This window comes from Dipodomys merriami, unplaced genomic scaffold, assembly GCF_024711535.1.
Source record: "Dipodomys merriami isolate MVZ:Mamm:240054 unplaced genomic scaffold, mDipMer1.0.p SCAF_363, whole genome shotgun sequence".
Taxonomy (NCBI): domain Eukaryota; kingdom Metazoa; phylum Chordata; class Mammalia; order Rodentia; family Heteromyidae; genus Dipodomys; species Dipodomys merriami.
The window spans coordinates 119405-141661 of NW_027205193.1; the positions used below are offsets into that span (position 1 = coordinate 119405).

Here is a 22257-nt window from a genome sequence, read left to right on the forward strand (position 1 = left end):
TTAAGTACACTAACAAATTGGAAAGGAAAATATTCAAAATATATTTGAAATATCTATGGTTATAAATGTGTTTATGAAGTAGATGGCATCTTATTCCAGTAAAACTACTTTTTGCTAAAGAGAAGTGTAACTTAATTGTAAATAGGAAATAATATATAAAAGCTCATCAATGTTAAGTTTTATGCAACATATAAGCAAGAAGCATTTTCAAAATAATGAGTTCATCAATATATCAAAATATTTCTTTTTAGACTTTACTCATTTTTGCTTTTAACAATAAATTATATTAGTTGATATTATATTTCATTATATTTATAGTATTCATTGATTTACCAAAATCTCCAATTTTATTCAACAATTAAGACTCCATGCTCTGATTCAACCTCAGCTTAACAAGTGATGATACAAGTTATGAATACAAAGATAAAGACAAGAGAAAATGAAATGTGAGTCAGTATCCAATTACCTAATCAATAATAATCATATTATTTGAGAAAATAACCACATTTATTTGAGAAAAAATGTCATCGCTCCTTAACCTTATTTCATTCTTCAGGCAAATATCTTAATTCTTTCTGAGATCTCCAAATAATTCTCATTCTCTACTTTCCTAAGCTGGTTCATAAATGCACATATTTAATTCCTTTGTTTAGTTGTTTTAATGGTATCACTTATATAGCTTTGAGTTGAAAATAATTGAAAAACACATAAATTTGGAGAAATATAAGAGGCAATTCATTGACTCATGTATATGAGTACATTAGATCTAGCTTTACGTAAAACTTTATTTAGAGATAAATGGTAAGTACAAGAATCCCTCTCTTACCCCCAAGTAATTCTCATGTTGGCTCCATTTGCCTATAGGATAACCTGATGGTCCCCAGATAGCTACCGAAGATTCTGGAGGAACATATTTTCTTGTTCACTTTTGGTTCTTTTCAAACAAAGTTCAGAAATTGAGTCTTTACCTTGTTTGGCCAGACTTGAGTCATTCTTCAATTGTTATAATATGGTTAATATGATATGCCACAGACTTAAACCTATCAAGATCTAACTCTGTTGTTCATAGTATGGAATTCTTGGACAACGTTAGCAAAAGTTTCTAAAGAGAAACTGGACAGCAGATGTTCATAAAGAACATGTCATGGGGAAATTCTATTACATTATCAGCTGGGTTTTAGGAAATTCTTATTCAGTGTACATAAAGTGTTAACATAGGTTTGGTAAATAATTGGCTTCTTTGCACCTTTCACAGCTGTGTTGTTAAATACTAACTTTCAAACTTGATTAGTGACTATTTGCTTCCTAAAACTGAGAGAAAACTTGGGAAATATGCTTACAAAATTCAACAAGATACATTAACAATATGCCTTAAATTATCTTCAATATATAAACCATCAAGTAAACTAAGAACAATTAGTCACTGCTCTTATTGCTGGAAAGAACAGCACTTAATTTCATATCTATTCAGCTACCATCATCATATATATCATCTTGAGCAACTAATGATTTTACATGTTTATTGGAAACTTCAAAGATAATTATCTTGGAGAAAAATCATGAGTATTGTTATCCAATTTCACTTGGGGAAAATTATCATTATGCAATACTAATACTGGTTTCAATTTATCTTATTACTAAGATTGCACAATTCGTATTTGAGAATTTTAAATGTCTTTCTCAGTGTTTCAATTTATAACATTTACAAGAAAATTGGTGGAAATAAAGATTGTCATGTTAAGTGAGGTAAGTCAAGCTCTGAAAAACAAAAATTACTATATATATATATATATATATATATATATGCCTATATATGTCAACAAAACCCACTACAAATTCTTATAAAGAAATGAGCAAAATAAAGGGTGTTTAAAAAGTAACTGTAATATATAATAACATATAATATATATAATATATAATTTTAATCAAAATATTTCGTAGGAAGTCATGGAAATAGCACAATGAAACTCCTCTGAATTTGATCAAGTGCATTATGGATATGTATATAATATGAAATTTCTTCCCCCAAATTTAAGTATACTTGTCTGAATTATTCTAAAAAACAACCTCTATTATGCTCATGAAAAAATTTGATATGATATAATTCATTAGAAAGCATACCTATGTTTATTACTTCTTTAACCCTGGAATTGAAAATGAGTTTTAGCATATATCTTACATGTTGGTAATTTATCATGGAGATACACCCTTAGAGCATTATTTTGCTTTGCTACATTATTTGCCTATTGAGAAGATAATAGATATAGCTATTTGATGAGGAAGAGATTTGCTAATTCACCTGCTATGTTACAATATAGGAAATTATAGAAATGTGTTTCATAACTTTATTCCCATGACTTGAGAAGAATGCTACCTGTCCTCTTATAGAGACAAGCAAAGGCTTCTTACTAGAGAACTAACATGAATAAGTAGGGCTTGAAATGAATTAGAGGCTCTAATTACATATGTAGAATCAATTAAACTTGGTTTCGCATTTAGCCCTTCAGTCCAGTGCTTTCTTTCCCACAATGCTATTTTTATTGCACTGTTTCTGCGTTTGCACAGAGCCCACATTAAGTTTCCTTAGCTCAGAGCAGATGACAGAAACAAAGCAAAACAAGACTGCTAGAATCCTTCTACATTCTTACTTTGAGGACATAAACTTGTTATTGTTGCTTATATTCTATTGATTATTAGTTTAGGAGGCTCTCTGAAGGATGTTGTGAAGTATGTATATAAAAGCAAGTTATCCTGGAGTTCAGATTTCTTTGAGAAAAGGTTTCTTCAAAACATCCTTTAAATACTTTCATTGCCAAGAGAAAAAGTGATAAAACACAGCTAGTTGAGCCCCTAGATCTGGATACAAAAATAAAATAAAGTAATGCCACACGTAGCCCTGAAGTGGTAGAACATAACAACTAGAGGCAAACCTAAGCATATGTAAAGACCGTCTTTTCTTTAGAACTTGAATGCAGAAGCTGGAGGCAGCTTTGCCCTTGGCTTTCATCCCATTACCGGGAGCTTAACTACTTCAGTTTTAGCATATGGGGTCCACCAAGACCTGACAAACAGTTAGGTGATGATGTGTAGAGACAGAGGGATTTCTTAGTCAATATCAGGAATTAGGCTTTAGTGCTTTATGCTAAAAGGCTTCATCCCTCACATAGCTGTCTGATATTCACTGAATCCTGGCAGGTAATGAGACTGTTGAAGCTGAAACTGAGAAGCTATGCTGAGTTGATTTTCCTGCATGCTCAAAACGCTTTATTTTGTGAAGCTAGTTTTCTGTGTAGCTGCTCAGAATGCCTTTTTCTTCTTTCTTAACCTCTATGTGCTCATAGTTAATCAAAATTACTTTCTAAACATGTCCATAAGAGAGACACTGATTAGATAAATGTTCCCTTTAGCAAAAACCAATGGTTTTTACAATGAATAATGATAAATATGTCCATTGAAGAGTTTTATAAAATAATCAGTCTTCCCAAAAACTACAGGACACACAAAACTGATATTAAATACTTCACCTTTCTGTGGAAGTTCTAGAGGGGTACAGAGATCCTTGTTGGTTGTTGCTGCTGGCAACGAGATCAGTTTTTCCACCAGGGAAGCAGAGATGGGCTGTACTACCAAGGAGGTGAGGTTTGTTCTGCTTTGTCTAAAGTTCCCATCTGCATTCAAGAGTGAAAGAGACAATCTTTAGCAAGCAGAAATGTTATTTGCAATGAGTATTTAAATTATGAGCAATAAATTTTCATTTGTTCATTTATTTATTTAGGTATGCTTTGTCTTCTGACTAAGAATGCATTTAGAGACTTTATTAAGAAGTTTACTCCAAACACAATATCTGTCCTAGTGAAAAATAGAAGATGGTTCACATGCCTTACCTCTGTGTTCCCCCAAATTGTCCCCTAGAATGACAGCAATAGTAGTAAGAAAGTGAATTTTTAAAAAGCAGGGATTGGTGGGGTTTGGGGAGGTTGGCAAGAGAATTGACAGTACTGAGATTTTAGAATTTGTTCAGAAGATTGAGATTTAAGGATCGAAGTTCAAATCCAGCCCCGTCAGCAAAGAGTGACCACACTTTTATTTCCAATCCATCACCAAGAAAGCCAGAAATAGAGCTTTGGCTCAAGGGGTACAGCACTAACTAGTCATGAGCACAAAAGCCTAGACTATTATCCCCACACACTAATAAAAAACCAAACCAACCAAACAAACAAAAAAACAACAAATGCTAATTCAGATTACCAAGTGTGAACTGACATCACAGACATGAGGAAACAATGGTTAAACTACAGCAAAGATGCTGAGAAGTAATGCATGCAATGCCACTGCCACGGAAACCAGCAAGGCTTAAAAACTGGCAGCTCCAGCTACTGAAGTCCGAGGGGGTGACAGATGGGCTCTTTGTAGGAAGCACTGATGAAAGTCTATTTGTAAAGATGTCTGTCCTCCTGAATCCCTTAGTCCAGCCCATATATCTGCCAGATCTTCCTCCTCCCTCATTCCCACGAGAAACAAAAATCCTGAAGAGGAAGCTCACAGAAGGATCTGACACAAAGGATGGTATTCCCATCACTGAGACTGTTCAGATATCTTATCCATTTGGTGTACAATCACTTCCCTTCAAGTAGGGAAATAGGATATATATTCATAATAAATAAGAATAGATTGGCAGCAAATGTCTAAGAAAACTGAAAACCAGGAGGTCTGAAAATCCAAGAATTCACCTGACATTCTACATGGAAACCCATTACTCAAGAAATACCACTCAAATCAAAAACATCAACTTCATTTTGCCATTGTTAATTAAATATGAGCCCTTAGCTTTGGGCACCTGTGCAACAACTGGATAAAGTAGGGTGTAGTGAGACCTGGGTAGTGAGGTCTCCAGGAAGGGAAAAATTCAATGGCAATAAAGATGTCTGCTGAATATCCAAAGAATATTGACTGTAAAATCAAAGTTAGGATCTGAAGAATTCCTAGATATAGAAAAATTAATTTTCTTTATGGCCAGAGATTTTGAGTATTTCTCAATATGTTTATTGGACATTTTTAATTTAAATTGTTTTCTAAAGGTGACATACAGATGGGTTACAATTATATAACTCAGGTAATGAATAGATTTCTTTATGAACAATGTCAACCCCTCATTTTCTGCCATTATTCCCCTCCCATCCCTCTCCCTCCAAGTTGTAAAGTATCACTGCTGAATTGGTTGACCCTTTGTTCCACAAGTTCTGTGCTTCTTCTGCCCTGAGAAGGCTCTATTTAGTGCTGTTGCCCACTTATTAATTGGGTTATTGATTCTTTAGAGGTTCAGGTTCTTGAGCTCCTTGTATATTCTGGTGTTAGACCCTTGACAGATAATCATTGGGCAAAGATCTCTCATTCTGTAGGCTGTCTTTTTAGGTTAGTAACTATGTCCTTCACTCTGCAAAAACTTTTAGTCTTGCTACAATTCCATTTGTCAATTCCTTCTTCTATTTGCTGAGCCTTTGAAACTCTACTCAGAAAGTTTCTGCCTATGCCAAAGTTTTCCCTACTTCTTTCTGTAGTGGTATTGAGGTTTTATGTCTTACATTAGGTCTTTAATCCATTTTGAACTGATATGAGTACAAGGTGACACACAGTGTTCCAGTTTCAGTCTTCCTTTTATGTATGTCCAGTTCTTAAGCGAAATCTCTAACTTGTGTAGCTTTTATTGTGCATTTAAGGAGATGGTGAAAATTGTTTACATCAAAGGGCATCTTTATTTTCCTAAGAACTTACATCTTAGGATATGAGTCTCTACTCATTCAGAGGAATTTGAGATCTCCAAATAACCACCAAAAAAGGTGGAAGTGGAGCTATAGCTCAAGTGATAGTGTGGCACCCTTAAGCCAAAACACTAATCAACAGTTCCCACACCCTGAGTTCAAGCCCCAGACCTATAAGAGAAGAAAGACAGAAAGAAAGATAGAAAGACAGAAAGACAGAAAGAAAGAAAGACAGAAAGACAGAAAGAAAGAAAGAAAGAAAAAAGAAAGAAAGAAAGAAAGAAAGAAAGAAAGAAAGAAAGAAAGAAAGAAAGAAAGAAAGAAAGAAAGAAAAGAAAGAAAGAAGGAAGGAAAGAAAAGAAAGAAAGAAAGAAGGAAGGAAAGAAGGAAGGAAAGAAAAGAAAGAAAGAAAGCAGGCAGGCAGGCAGACAGGCAGACAGGAAGGCAGGCAGACAGGAAGGCAGGCAGCCAGGAAGGCAGGAAGGCACGAAGGCAGGAAGGAAGGAAGGAAGGAAGGAAGAAAAGGAGGAAAGGAGGGAAGGAGGTAGGGAAGGAACGAAGAAGGAAGGAAGGAAGGAAGGAAGGAAGGAAGGAAGGAAGGAAGGAAGGAAGGAAGGAAGGAAGGAAGGAAGGAAAGCAGGTAGGTTGTGTCTCCTGCTAGTGTATGTGGAAATGAGTAAAAGGTAAATATCTTTCAGAGTGGCTGTAAAACTGTTAAAAGTGATCAAATGAAAAGGTGAATGAGACGAAGATTAGGAAAGCTGGCATTTTATAAATTAAACCTCATTGAAATGTTGGACAAATAATTTGTATTCATCAATAGAAAAGAAAAGAAAGAAATTAAACAAATAGAAGTTAGAGAAAAATCCTAACAAGTTCACAGTATAGAAGAGGGAGAAAGCAAATGACATCAAGTTTATAGGAATAACAAAAAAATCACCTTAAATATGTTTAGAGATTCAGAAAAGGAAATACACAAAAGACTCTGTCTGGTTTCGCCATTGATGCTTTCCAACATAGAGCTATATTTTTACACAATTTTATTGGGGAAATAATTGCTAGAGGTTTGCTCAGAATTTAATTTCTTAGGCCTGCAGGGGGTGTAGAGCTCATGATTTGCTAGGCAGACTCCAGGAGCCAGCTTATAAATGAGAAAATGTTTCTAAAGTGTTTTCTTAATTTATCACCTGGAAAACTAGGAGACTGAAAAATGATATTTACCTTAGGCCTGTGGCAGCTGTAGAAGTCACGACTTTTAGATAAAACAGTAATAAAGATTTAAGCTTAGAGTCAGTGTCGTTATATAAGCATAGTGCTGGTCTTATATAATGTTGTAACTCCTGTATATGGATAGATGACAAAGCCTCCTGACCAAGGTGTAGTTCACTACTTCCCAGGCATTTTCATGTCACAATACCATGAGAGGAGACATAATTTACAGGGCTCAGAGAAAAATGACAATGTGGTGTTGCTTGTTTGAAAAGTATGAAGAATTTCTGTATGGCCGTTGCAGGGCATTAGATCAAGTGTGAGTTTGTCCTGAAACAGAGCCCTATAAGAGGGCATAGGTCACGTGTCCAAGAATTGGAACCTGCATCATCCAAAGCACAGATTGTGCACTGATACATTTCCAACACAAAATGTGAAACCTCTATTTTGGTATGTAAGCCAATACTGGGACTTGAACCCAGAGCTTTGTTTTGTTGCTTGACTTTTTTTTCACTCCAGGCTGGGCTCTAGGAATTACACCACACCTTCACTTCCAGATACTTACTGGTTAATTGAGAAGTCTCATGGAATTTCCTGCCCAGGCTGGCATCTAACCATGGTGTTTAGATCTCAGCGTCCTGAGTGATCTAGGATTAAAAATTTGTACCACCAACAGCTAGCTCAAAATGAAACTTGATAAGATAGATGATTTTATTTCTCACCAGTTCAAATACTCTGGCTCAAGGCCATCTTAGGTCCTACTCAGATTTTTACCTTCCATTGCTAACATTAGTTCCTATCACTCTTCATATATCTTATGCTAAAACTTAATCTCACACTGTACACCCTACAATTTACGTTGTCTGTGTTCTTACTTAAACTCCTTTATTTGTTCTCCCCGGGAAAGAAGCACCACATATTCCAAGACATGTTTCCTCTGAAGCCTGACTCAAACCCCAGCTTGTACATGAAGCTTTCACTGATAATCAACTGTGTATGACACAGCTACCTTTTGAAAATCCTTGTCAATTTCAACTAACCTTATCACTGTGCAAAACTACCTTTGCCCCCTAGCATCTTGCTTTTTTTTTTTTTTGTACTGGTCCAGGGGCTTGAATTGAGGGTCTGGGCACTGTCTCTGAGCTTTATTTATTTATTTATTTATTTATTTATTTATTTTTGCTTGAGGCTAGTGCTCTACCTTGTGAACCACGGTTCCCTTTTTGGCTTCTTGCTGACTAATCAGAGATAAGAGTCTTATGGACTTTATTGCCTGGGATAGCATCAAATCAAGATCAAGTCTTAGCCTCCTGAGTAGGTAGAGTTACAGGTGTGTGCCATTGGCACCCAGCTCATTTTCTCCATCTTAATTCTCATTTCCTTAAAGAAAAAGACAGTGAAATTGATGTACAATGCTTAATATATTGTCAGGAACATGGTAGGTCATCAATAATTAATTTAAAAAATAATATCAATTATTTGAAAAATGATTTTAAATGCCACCCTATCAATTTTCTGAATGTTTACAAATACATCAGGGACACAAATGAAGAACCATCTATAAGTCTTCTCCCTTCTGCCCAGAAACTACTCCCCAATCAGCAGACATATTAAAGAGATTCTAAAAACCCATCTAGCTTAATCAACTCACTGACTGACTGTGTTTTAAAATTACCATTTGTATTTGAAAAGGAATTCAATGAATTAAGTCATTGCTAAAACATATTTATGTGTTAAGAGAAATCAATCGCCAGACCTCATCTTTCTCTACAGTGTTTTATTAAGCATAAGCAATAATACATTTAAAAGTTAAATGTTAGTGAACCCTAAACCATAATTGAACATACCCAAATCTTTGATTTTCGGGGGTCTGCATGACTAATAGACTTGTATTAGTTTTGAAATATCTGAAGTAAGTGGTTCATTACTTTTTCACTTTCATCTTAATGGAAATTTGACAAACAGTTCACTTTTGAGAACAGATACTAAAAGCAGGACTTTATATGACATTAAGATTAAATTATACTGAAAAGTTTTTCTTGAAGGGAAAAAACCCTCTTTGGTGAACAAGAGTTGAGAAAAGAACTTCAGTTTATTACATTATTAGGAGTGTTTGAATAAAACTAAACATGTGTACCATTTTTATTCCATTATATTTTAAAGCACATTTATGAACTATAAAAAGCACTTATGTATAATGTAAACATTGGGTGGTCCTTAGGCTTTGATAATGTTCAGAAAATACAAAAGCAGTAACATTACATTTTAGCTCTTTAATTTTCATATTTTAGCAATAACATCACAGCTTGTTGATAGTTTATTCATTAACAGTTGCTTTATTTTAAACATTATGTGTACTCTAAAGATCTACTAGCCAGGCACTGGTGGCTCACGCCTGTAATCCTAATCACTCAAGAGGCTGACATCTGTGGAGGAGATTCAAAACTAGGTGAGGAAGACAAATCTGAGAAACTCTGATCTTCTTTTAACCAGCTAAAAGGTTTAGGTAGGTGGAGGTATAACTCAATTGGTAGAGCACCAAACTTGAGAGAAAAGTCCAACCAAGTACATGAGGCACTGAGCTTAAATCCTGATACAAACTGAAGACACATACACACACATGCAGAGAGAGAGAGAGACAGAGAGACAGAGACAGAGACAGAGACAGAGACAGAGAGAAAAGATCCATATAATGTTGTGTGTATAATATATTGAATAATTTGAATATGTGGCTCCTAAGTGTGACGCTGGTCATTGCCTCATTAATATATAGAAATAAATTATTTCACTGTGATAATGTAATTACTGTGAATCTTCAACCACAAACTAACTTTGACATGGATTACCTGAAATGTAAAGAGCACATTAGCTTAGACACCTATAACCTGAATTGTAGTTGATGACATTTCAGAGTAAAATTAAAATAAGGAAAATGTTTCTAAATATTCAATTTAGTAGGTTTTGTATGAAGTTTATTCTATTCATGGCCAGCTCATTGATACCTGGTTATAGGAGCAAAGAAAACAAATGCCAGTGCATGATTGTGTGTGTGTATGTGTGTGCATGTGAATGTGTAGACATGTTATCCTTGCTACTGAATGAAAATAGAGTTTTTTTAATTGATTGTGAAATTCTAAGAAAAAGTGAAGACTACTAAGCCCTAACCCAAATCTTCTGAATCAGAACTTTAATATCTCAAAATCACAGAGTGATTTACAAGCACACTGGCTTCAATAATTGAGTATTTCCCCACAAAACAATTTACATAATTTTATAGCAACAAAGCTGTAAAATAGGAGGATAAAAGGTCAAATATGTGTGTGCCCCTTTATCCCAAATTAAAGATGGCAGAAACACTATTGGCAAATCCTATATCAACAGTTCTTTCTGAGACTTTTTCAAAATGTGTAACAAGTCTGTTCATATAATGTATCTAAATAACAATTTTAAAATGAGCCATGCACATTTTTTGTCATTTTGGTCCTTTCCTCAAAGTTGAGTTCTGTAATTCAGAGATCAAAATTACATTTATATCACTTTATTACAGCCATGAATAAATATCAAATTTGCTAACTGATTTGAATTCTTTCCTTCTTTGGTTTCAATTATTATAATTTAAAACTGCCAGAGACTGACAAACTGAAAATATAAATATTGCCCTTTACCAGATAACAAATAGCAGAGAAAAACAGAGATATTTATCATATTTTGTACTATTCTTTTATGAAAAAGGCATACATTATAAAAGAAATAAGTAGTTCTCTTGATGTGATTCCAGAATATCTGGTTTTATTTTCTTAAGAATGCCACTTAGACAGATATCTGACCATTAGATAACTAGTGACAATATTTTCACATATTCACTTGAGCCCACTAAACACATAGCTACTTGTTTTCGAAATGTGCAGCACACTGAATTGGCTAGTCATTCTGTTGTCCTTGTAAATGTATCTGACACTTTATTTTCCCACTATAATACAACCAACTGGTTATAAATATCAGCATTTCCCCCCAAGCTAGTCAGAGTCTGTACCATTTTGTTTGGCTTACTGTTAAAAATGAAAACATTTATTCCTGGGCACCAGTAGCTCAAGACTGTAATCCTAGCTACCCAGGAGACTGAGATCTGAAGATCAGGATTGAAGCAGGAAAGTTCATGAGACTTTAATCTCCAATTAACCAGCAAAATGTTGGTTGAGTGCTAGCCTTCAACAAAGCAGCTCAGGGATACTGTCCAAGCCCTGAGTTCAAGCCCCAGGAGCAGCATTAACCACACACCCCCCGCCCCGCCCACCCAGCACACACACACAAACTGCACACAATGAAAGAAAGGGAGAGAGAGAGAGAGAGAGAGAGAGAGAGAAGGAAAGAAGAAAAGAAATAGAAAGGACAATATTTATAAAATTCTTCTCTTTCACACATATACACATATTGTACATGCACACACATACACATACAAACAAGTATCTTTTTACCCTTTGATTTTTCTTGCTGATACTGACTTTCATAATTGGAATTTTTTAATTTTCAAAATAACTTGGTCTTCTCTGAAATTACTATAGATTTGAGGAATAAAATCTTGATAGCTCACCCAAGATGTGATTTATTCCAGAAAGCTTTTTGTGTTGTGTATTCACATAAGCCTTTGTTCACACTCTTACTAAACTTCCTGTCTGTCCTAACTTCTTTCTCTTTCTGCTCAGCTTCTAGAGAGGAAGCTCCTGGTGCCATTCACGACTGCATTCCCAAGGCTTATCTCAGTGAACATTTTTGGGATGAGTGGATTACCAAAGTTCATGTGAAAAACTCTGTAACCATAAATATAAAACTTGTGATTCATGAAATAAAAACCATAAAAATGATTACTTAGATGGTTGCATCCTTTTATTCAGGATTCACTTCTTGTGAAAGCATCCTGCCATGATCATTAATAAATATCATAGTATTTTCCTGCTTAACTAAACTATTGTGAAGACAGACTTATTTGCATGTACATCAGAGGGAATAGAGAGTACTACAATCATTTGAACAGTATAATGACTACTTACTGTCATATTAAAAGATCAAGCAGATTAGACAGAGTAATTTTATAACAAGTACACAAGAGAAGGTTTTTAATATTAATCTATTATATTTTGGTCATGCACATGAATCAGGCTCAGAAGAAGCTACCATTATTGAAAATATTTTTCTTGTTCTATTTAGTCATATAAATTGAAGGTTTGTATTTGTAAAATGAAATAATTGTGTGTAAATAGCTATAATACATCAATTACCATCATTTTCTCCCTTCTGACAAGAGAGCCTATGTACAGTAATGTCAATAAGCCTATTATTCAAAAGTTGACAAAAATAAAGTTAGAGAAAAATTTTTGATATATTAAGAAATGTTAAAAAACAATATGCTACTAAACAAAGTGTTATGCCAATGCCTGTCCATTATAAATGGCATAAGTATAGATATTAATTATAATACTACTCGGCACATGATATACCATATAATTGAGTTTGCTATTACAAGAATTATGGAAATATATATTTTTTGTGTATATCATTAAATGCTTTTCAATACTTCACTTCTAAGACAAAGCTTGCATTTCCTGGAAGATTATATAGTCAACATTAACAATATCTTCTCTAAAGCACTTTGAAAATCAGTTCCTTTTTGTCAAAAAAGAAATATATTCTTTTGGTTAGGTTTTATATCATTAAATTTACAGAATAAATAAAAAATTGAATTTTGAATGGTAGGGGCAATATCGAGATATCAACAAGTACTTTTTGTCTAGTGTGGGGCTTGAACTCAGGGCCTATGTTGTATTTCTGAGCTTTTGGGATCTACTACTTGAACTACAGCTCCATTTCCAGCTTTTTTTTCCCATTGTTAATTAAAGATAAGACTCTTATGAGCATTTCTGCCCTGGCTGACTCTGAACCTCAGTCCTCAGATCTCAGCTTCCTGAGTAGTCAGGATTATAGGCATGAGCCACTGGAGCCTGGCAACAATTTTCGTTTCAGTTTTCCTTCAGTGTAATGATTGAATTCCTGAGAGCAGACTCAATACTAGTTTAAAATTTTGTGTAGTTCCTTAAGCATTTCCATAAAACAGATCTGGAAATACTCAGAAAGTATGTCATAGGAAAAACAAAGAGATACTCTCTTCAGTTTTTGAGAGAATAATCTGGATTCAGAGGAGCCACTGACCATCTGCACTTCTCCCGGACTGCAGAGTAATCTGCAGAGCAGCTCCTGAAAAGCTTCTCCTCTGACACTTGAAGGATATAAACACTGGAATGATTTGCAAACTTTGAGGACAGCAAATACAGATTGGATGTGCTCCATTTTTGTTGTTGTTATTATTGCTATAGAAACATGTAGCCCTTAATTTACAACAAAATTCTCCACACAAAATTTTAGCAAGAACACATTATTTTGCAAGGCAGGTTAAGTGAACAAACTTAACATTTACAGCATGTATTTTTGTAAATCTTTCCATATTGAGTTATTTTCGAGGTTTTCTAATTAAAGTAGAAAATAACAAACTTTCTTTCCTTCATTTAGATGGTGTCAATATCAAAGAAATAAAAATGATAATATATTTCTCACATCTTTATAGCTTTGTGGATTTCCTCTTGTTGACAATGGGATATCCCCACAAAAGAGATCCTGGTCTTCAGCCTAGAAAGTAATCTCTGGCATTTACTGAAGGTCATAATGTACACAGGTAGATTGGCATGAGTTTAATGGAAAACTTCTTTTATATATTGATGTTGAAAGTTTATATTGTTATGTTCACATCTAAACGTGATTACAGAAATATTCCTTCCTCATATTTAAAAGAGAAAATTATTTCATTAGATTATCCTCTGTGCTGATCATTTTTACAATGTAATTTAAATGATATTTTACTATTTCCACAAAGATTTGGGATGTTCTTGCTAATGTGTTAGTATATACATTGCACTGAGGAAAAATATATTCTCAAACATCCATAAGATGAAACATTCTTCTCAGTTAATAAGCCATGTGTTGTTCATTGAGAAACATCTTCATTCATAAATAGTCTATTTATTCTTCCTCTAAATTCAAACATGAGAATTTGCTTAGAAGTACAATCATTTTCATCGTATCAATTCTGCCTACACAGGAGCATGGAAAGTCTTTCCATCTTCTGATGTCTTCTTTGATTTCTTCTAGATTTTTCTGTTTTCATTTTAAAGATCTTTCACCTCTTTGATTAAGTTTACTTCTGGGGTTCTGTTTGTTTTTGTTGTTATTACTTTTCTGAGGTTTTGGTGAATGAAATTGCTTTCCTGATACCTTCCTCAACATTTTTGTTATTGGGATTTTAAAAGGTTACTGGTTTTTGTATGATGAATCTGTATCCTACTACAATGAAATGTAATGAAAATGTAACAAAGATGTTTATCAGATGTAGGATTTTGGGTAATCTTTAGTGTCTTCAAATGTAGAATCATAACTTCAAATAGGGATAACATTTTTTCTCTAATTATATATATATATATATATATATATATATTCATTTCTTTCTCTTGTCTTATTGCTTAGCTAAGAAGAGCAGTACTGTTGGGCGCTGGGGGCACATGCCTGTAATCCTAGCAACTCAGGAGGCTGAGATCTGAGGACAGCAGTTCAAAGCCAGCCCAGGCAGGAAAGTCTGTGAAACACTTATCTCCAATAAACCACCAGAAAACTGGAAGTAGCGCTATAGCTCAAGTGGTAGAGCGCTAGCCTTGATCTGAAATGCTGAGGGACAGTGCTCAGGCCCAGAGTTAGAGCCCTACAACCAACAAAAAATGAAATAAAATAAAAAAATACCAGTACTATGTTGACTAGGACTTAGAGGAGAGATATTGGCCAGCTTTCTCTCGCTCTTGATATGAACAAAATAGAATCAGTTTTATACCACTTTGTCAGATGTTGACTATAAGATTACATCTATCTATCTACCTATATGCACATATATAGAAATAAAAATATGAAGAATATTTAAACACATATGAATATATATATAATATATGAGAATATAAAGGATATCTATGGATAGATATCTTTTATTTGTTTAGATATTTATTCCTATTTTTAGTTTCTTCAGAGCTTTTTACATGAAAGAAAGTTGGATTGTGTTTAAGGCTTTTTCTGCAACAATCAATATGATCACATAATTATCTTTGATTTTGTTCCTATGCTATAATACATTTATTGATTTATATATGATGAGCCAAGATTGCATCTGTTGAATGAAATTAACTTGATCATGGAAATATACAATCTTATTGACACATTGTTAAATTTTGTTTTCACTTGTTCAACCACTCTAGAAAGTAGCATGAGGTTCCTCAAAAGATTATACATAGAGCTCCCCTATGACCTAGCAATCCCACTCCTAAGCATTTATCCAAATGACCACAAACAAAGCCACACTAAAGCTACCAGCACAACTATGTTCATTGGAATATTATTTAAAATGGCCAAAATATGGAACCAACCCAGATCCCCCTCAGTAGATGAATGCATCAAGAAGATGTGGCACTTATACACCATGCTTTCATTAGAAAGACTGCCATTGCCTCATTGGTAAGAAAATGGAAAGACTTGGAAAAATTTACAGTTAGTGAAGCAAGCCAGGGCCAAGGAAATAAATGTAAGCTGCATGGTTTCTCATTTGTAATAACTACAATATTATTAGCAGGAGATCACAATAGCCCAATTGCTAAGTGTATAGGACCAATAGGACCATATATAATGAAACATGTCAAAATGAACTCCACGAATTGGAAACAAGTTCTTACCATGTCCTGTACACAGTTATTTCTATTTTGTTCTCTATTTAGTTTTCTGTACCCTTTATCTTATATATAACTTTGTCTGATCTCTGGAAGGGATAGGGAATCAGAAACAGCAGGACAAAGACTGGACTAATTGGAAATGAGAGGTAGGGTGGAGAAAATGAGGGAGGAGGTAACAGTGTTTAAAGAGAAATGTACATTACCTTACTTATAAAACTGTAAGCCCCTGTTCATCACCTTTACAATAAAGATATAAAAAACTGTTTTCAAGTAATTGATTAAGTAATATGTCTATTCATTAAAGAGACTAGTTTATAGGTTTACAGTTCTTTTTATTTTCATTCTAGTTTTAGAATAATTATAAAACTGACTTTGAATAGTGAGATTAGTAGGGTGCCCTCACTTTTAATTTCACAGAATGTTTGAGGAATACTGGTGATACTTCTTAAAGATCTAGTAGAATTCAGTAGAGAATCCATCAAGTCCTGGAATTTTTTTGTTCACAAACTTTTATTACTGCTTCAATCTCATTGCAATTAGAGATTAAGTAACATATTGCTTGGTTCTGTTTTCTAGGTTAAGTAGATATGGATATCTATCTATTTACTCTAGATTTTCAAATATATTTTGAATGTAATTTTCCAAAATATTTCCCTCATGGCCTCATATTCTGTTAGAGTCCACTGGTATTTTTTGTGATATACCCATTTCCATCTCCAATTATATTTATTTATGTCTTTTTCCTCCTTCTGGTCAGATTTGCTAATTTACCAATTTTAGTTTACCAATATTAGCTGTCCTTTCAAAGAAGAAACCTTTTGTTTCATTGATTCTTTGTATAGCTTGTTTAGATTTTGCTTTATTTTTTTCTTCCTTATACATTATTATTTTTATTAGTTTCTTCTATAATCTTTATTATTTCCCCTAATTTGTGGTTTGGCTGATTCTTGTACTGAAACTTGAGGCACATTATGTGAAACATGTGTATTCTTCTTTTGTAATGCAAGTGTTCATAAATAAAACTTCTTTCATGACTGTCTTTACTCTATCCCAAGGCTTTTGGTAGGTGTTCTTATTTTCATTAGGTTCTAACCACCAATTTTTGGATGTTTTCCCTTATTTTTTTTTCAATGACCTACTCATGATTCCACAATGTGTTGTGCAGTATTCATATATAAAAATCTTTTCTTTAGTTTCTTTCGCTGTTGAATTTTTTTCCTACATTATGGTCTGATAGAAAGCAGTGGGCTATTTCAGTATTTTTAATATCTGCTAACATTTTCTTTTGCTCTAGAATAGCATCTATTTTTAAGAAAATTAAACGAGGTACTAAGAAGAAAATATGCCTGTCTAATATGATTGATTTAGCAATTTGTTTTAGATTGAATTTCCACAAATTATTTTATAAAATGAGACCCCAAATTTATACTCAAAATAGAGAGTGAGGGGAGAAATTCTAAGAAAAAAAATCTAGGCTAACATTTTGCCTGATTTTTTCCCCCAAGGTAATATTTTTCAATGCTTTGCAGGTTATTTCTTAAATTTTTGAAGCTAAAACAAAGAGACATAGCTTGTTTGATACAGTACACATGATCCTCTTAGTGTGCTAAAATATTATTTAAAAAATGAGAACAATAGCTTTGTTAGCTCTTATGTCTCAGTGTGTGTGCATGTGTGTGTGTGCGCGTGCGTGCGTGTGTGTGTGTGTGTGTGTGTGTGTGTGTGTGTGTGTGTGTGTGCATGCGCGCATGCACTGCTCCTGGGCCTTGAACTCTGGGCCTTGGTTCTGTACTTGAGCTTCTTTTGTTCAAGTTTAGTGTTCTACCACTTGAGCCACTGTTCCACTTCTGGCTTTTTTGGTAGTTAATTTAAGAGTATCATGGATTTTCTTGCCTGGGATGGTTTTCAATCATGATCCTCAGATCTCAGTCTCCTGAGTAGCTAGAATTTCAGGTATAAGCTACCAGCATCTAGTTGCATAGTCACTTAAACATTTTTTTTTCGTGATAACGTGACTTGAATAAAATTCAAAATCATTTATATTGGTCTTAATTTTTTCAGCTCCGTTATTTAGTTCAGGCATTTTGTATTCCACCTATGTAAAGAGACTTCTTCGTCAATACTGAATGTTTTATAGAAGTAGGACTTTGAAATATGAGATAAAAATGTAACAAGTTTTCTTAGATATAAGGCAAAACAAATTATCAATAATAAATATTTTGGGAGTATCTGAGCAAAGGTCAGAGGTTAACATTTCAGATGCTGACATCCTAAAACAACTATTTGTGTCTTCTCATGGGAAAATAAAAGGTCTTTTAAAAGTAGTAGCTTGAATTTCAAAAATAAATTACTAAGACATATAAAATGGTCCTAGTCTTGACAGAATTTAAATTATGTTCCAAACTATAATGGAATTAACTGGACTGTAAACAAGTGGATGTGGGCAAAAGAATCAACATAATTAAATAAGCTGATGCAGAAAAATAAAGGTATAAAAACCACAGCAGTAGATTAACATTACATGTGTTGCATATTGATATTAAGTAGAATATCTATTGTAGTGGGGTTTTATGGCGGATTCAGATGTTATAGATCAGGGTATAATAGTTCTAGACCAGCCTGAGAGTGAAAAGTCACAAGACTGCATCTTAATTAAGTGGCTGCCCACAGTATCAGGCATCAATCTTCTCCATGACACAAAGAAGTACAAGTGGGACAACTGTAGCATAGGCTGTTCTGGGCATCAAGAGAGACACTATGTTAAAAATAACCAACACACAAAGGAATTGGATGTTCAAGTGGTAGAATACCTGCCAGCAAGTATGAGGCCCTAAGTACAATCCCCAGTTTAAAAGAAAAAATGGGGCTGGGAATGAGGCTTAGTGGTAGAATGCTTGCCTAGTATGCCTGAAACCCTGGGTTTGATTCCTCAGTACCATCTAAACAGAAAAAGCCAGAGTGGTGCTGTGGCTCAAGTGGTGGAGTGCTAGGTAACCTTGAGCACAGAGAGGCTCAGGGACAGAGACCAAGCCCAGGTACAGCAAGAAGAAAAAGGAAAAATTGGGGCTATTAAGTACTGGAGAGCTTTCATAAGAGCAGAAAAATGTATTAGAGAACAGGAACAGGGAATACAATGAAATTAATCATATGAATCATATGATACTTGGCCTATATTATCTCATTTCATTTCCACAATTAATATATAATGATGTAACTTTTCAAAATGTATATATAATATTATTATATATATATATACAATGTTATATATTATATTATACAATTATATATTATATATACAATTATATATTATATTATACAATTATATATTATATTATACAATGTTATATATAATATATATAATGTTAATTCCATTTTATATAAATGGCTCTCAAAATCGAAATTTTGAAATGCTTAGTGTCCTGGCTGGTATGCACTAGCTACTTTGTTTGGACTCTAAAGTGAAGGTCATGGAATCCATACTGCCTAGAAGCTCTGGTGGTTTTTCAACAAACAGTGATATCTGTCATCTGATATCTGCCTTCAGAAGCAGACATAAAGTGAGAGCAGACAAAAAGATATAAAAACATAGAGAATAGAGTACGAGAAATAAGGTAATAGAGAATAAATTAAGATTTCAACCTTGTAAATGTAGAAGCATAAAAGTCTTGTTAAAGAAACAAATTCATTAGAACAACTGCTGGAAGTGAAGAAAGTGTCAACATATTTTAAACAGTTATATTTAAAATTTAGTTTTCTTTATTATTTTTTATATTTTTATTGATTGTGGGGCTTGAACCCAGGGTCTGGGCACTGTCCCTGAACTTTTTCACTCAAGGCTAGCACTCCACCACTTTGAGCTACAACACAACTTCTGGTTTTCTAGAGGTTAATTAGAGATAAAAGTCTCATGAATTCTCCTGGCTAGACTGGCTTTTCAATACCATAGTCAGATCTCAGCCTCCTGAGTAGCTAGGATTACGGGCATGAGCCACTGGTGCCCAAGACAATTATAATTGCAGAGTATGAGCAAATTGAAATGTCTCTCACCTCTTCCAGTATTCCTACCTGTAATTTAACTTTCCTGGCTTAGTTCTAGTTATACATTGCAGTTAACCCTTTGGTTGTTTCCTGAAAATGTTTCCACAATAATGTCTGGTAAACAACAATTTCCCCACTATAAAGTCAGGATAAAAGCTTTCAAGTTTCTAGCTCATACAAAGGCGCTAGGATTAATGAGACTATCCAGCACATGCTTTGAGTGCTATAAAAGAACAGGAACAATATAAATGAGTCACATTATTCCAGTGACAAATACTATCCATATACTGTCCAGAAGAACTGAAAAGAAAAGCAAAAAACCTCCAGCCTCCTCTTGCCCTTTCTGATATTGTGTATTGTCTTTCTGTCACTTCTTTTCATTCTTACAAGGTTTCAATAAGAAGGAAGAATAAAAATTTCTTATATGTCCAACTTGTACAGTGAAGTGAGAGACACAAATCAAACAAATAACAGGACAGTCTGTGCTCACATCCGCACAAGCCTTTTGTTGTAAGAGAATGAAAAGAGTCATATATCCACAAGGTTGTTTCAAAGGAAATACAACTCATATGAAACAAGTTGGTTATTGTTAAAAATGTGGTTACATTAAAATCAAACTCATGTTCAGTACCAACGACAGCATTAACTACTTGCTGAAGGTGCTGAGAATTTATTTGAACTTTAGTTAAAGATTTTTTAAATTATTTTGAGACGTACAAGAAACTATGTTGAAAACAAACTTTAAAATTTCAAGGGGGAAAGAAAGAGTGAGGGGGTGTGGGGAGGGAAGAGATAGTAGGGGAAAACAAAGGAGGGGGTAACAATGCTTATTAGGAGATGTACTTATTACCTTACTCACATAAGTGTAACCCCTCTGAACAGTATCTTTACAATAAAAAATTTATGATTCAATGAATGTACCAACAATAAGCTCAGTATATGACAACATATTATATTTATACACCTTATGCTGATATATTGCTCAGATGAAAGTGGAATATCTCTCTAGACTCAGTAAGAACTAATATCAAAGTAGACTCAACAGTCTAATTCCATTCTTATTAACAGGCCATGCATAGCCATTTAAAATATAGGGAAAAACAAACCTCTACATATTCTATCTCTTACAAATCTTATATATTTAGCAATTTGGATAATATTAAAGTGCCAACTGTTTACTGTAATAATAAAAATGTAGAGAGAAAAAGTTACAGTTATTCAGTAAACCTAACACTAGATAGATGACCATGACATTCTGGAATATCATGAAATGTTTGAGGCATTCATATTTTACATAGCAGTTAAATTGGGACAATGGTCTTCATCTCCTAATCATTTCTTTGTGGTGAACATTTGCAAAAAACTTTCTTCTAGCATTTTGAAATTTATAGTACACTATTGTTATTGATGATCACCTTACTATGAAAAAAATGCATTAGAATTTTAACAAGTTTTCATGCTAACATTTATATAGGTATACATGTTTCTCTTAAGACGATATGCAAACAGCATTTCCTTTACCACTTACAGTACTATGGCCCTCTTTTCCACTCCTGGGGAAACCATTATTATGAATATGGCTTTATTAATTCATTTTCATTCATTTGCCATGTTTTTAATGTAATAATGAGGAATAAAAACCCCTAGGTCCTAAACCAGGCTGAATGAAGGAAAACCATTTAGAAATAAATGTATAAAACATGTTATCATTATAGAAATAAAACAACATACTGTGCATGGTAGGTATGGAAGAATAATTTTTGAGTTTTAAAGGTTTATATCATTATAGATAGGAAGTCATAACAGAAAAAGCAGTGAAATCAGCTATGGGATGGCTACACTTGTTCATGCAAGTTGCATGATTTCTAGAAAGAATGGTAATTTTAGAGATGCTTGTAAATATTCAATATCTAAGTGGGGACATAGATAGCTATAAATATAAAACATTTTAAAAGAATGTGAGCTTTATTTTTATTATGATGAAAATGGAAGAAAAGATAAAGACTTGAAATAGAAAAAGGAGAAATGAATTATTTTTGAGGTAGAATAAATCTGGCTTTTCAGAACCAATTGAAAAGTTATGGGAGTTAAGGGAGGAATCTAGGAAACCTTAGATCTCAGAGTGCTAGTTTGTTCCCCATCCCAGTGCGCATGCTCACTTATCCCTGGGAGTGCATAACAGCCCACCCATCAACTCTCCTCTCCATTCAGATGACTCTCCTGAACAAGGCACTTTTCTCTTTTGCAAGAAGATTGAGAAGATGATTCAGTTAGTAGGAGTTTTACTCTTCTTCACAAAAATAAAGTGTAAGATTTTTAAGAAAATACATTGCAGCAACTAAACATATCTTTCATTTTGGTATTATTATTTCCATCAAAAACACATTTTTATTGAAGACCTTCCATGTTCACTAGTGAATGTATCAATGAAAACAGAGAAA

The 22257-nt window shown here is 33.9% G+C and overlaps 1 protein-coding gene across 1 annotated transcript in view; it reads right to left on the reverse strand.

The window, feature by feature from the left end:
- Positions 1-22257, reverse strand: part of LOC138804428 (inactive N-acetylated-alpha-linked acidic dipeptidase-like protein 2) — a gene marked incomplete at its 3' end in the record, with an annotated part of 713471 nt that overhangs the window by 109814 nt on the left and 581400 nt on the right. The window contains exon 6 of the mRNA XM_069988683.1: positions 3525-3668. Coding sequence (XP_069844784.1) covers positions 3525-3668 — 144 coding nt within the window. The remainder of the gene's footprint in view (positions 1-3524; positions 3669-22257) is intronic.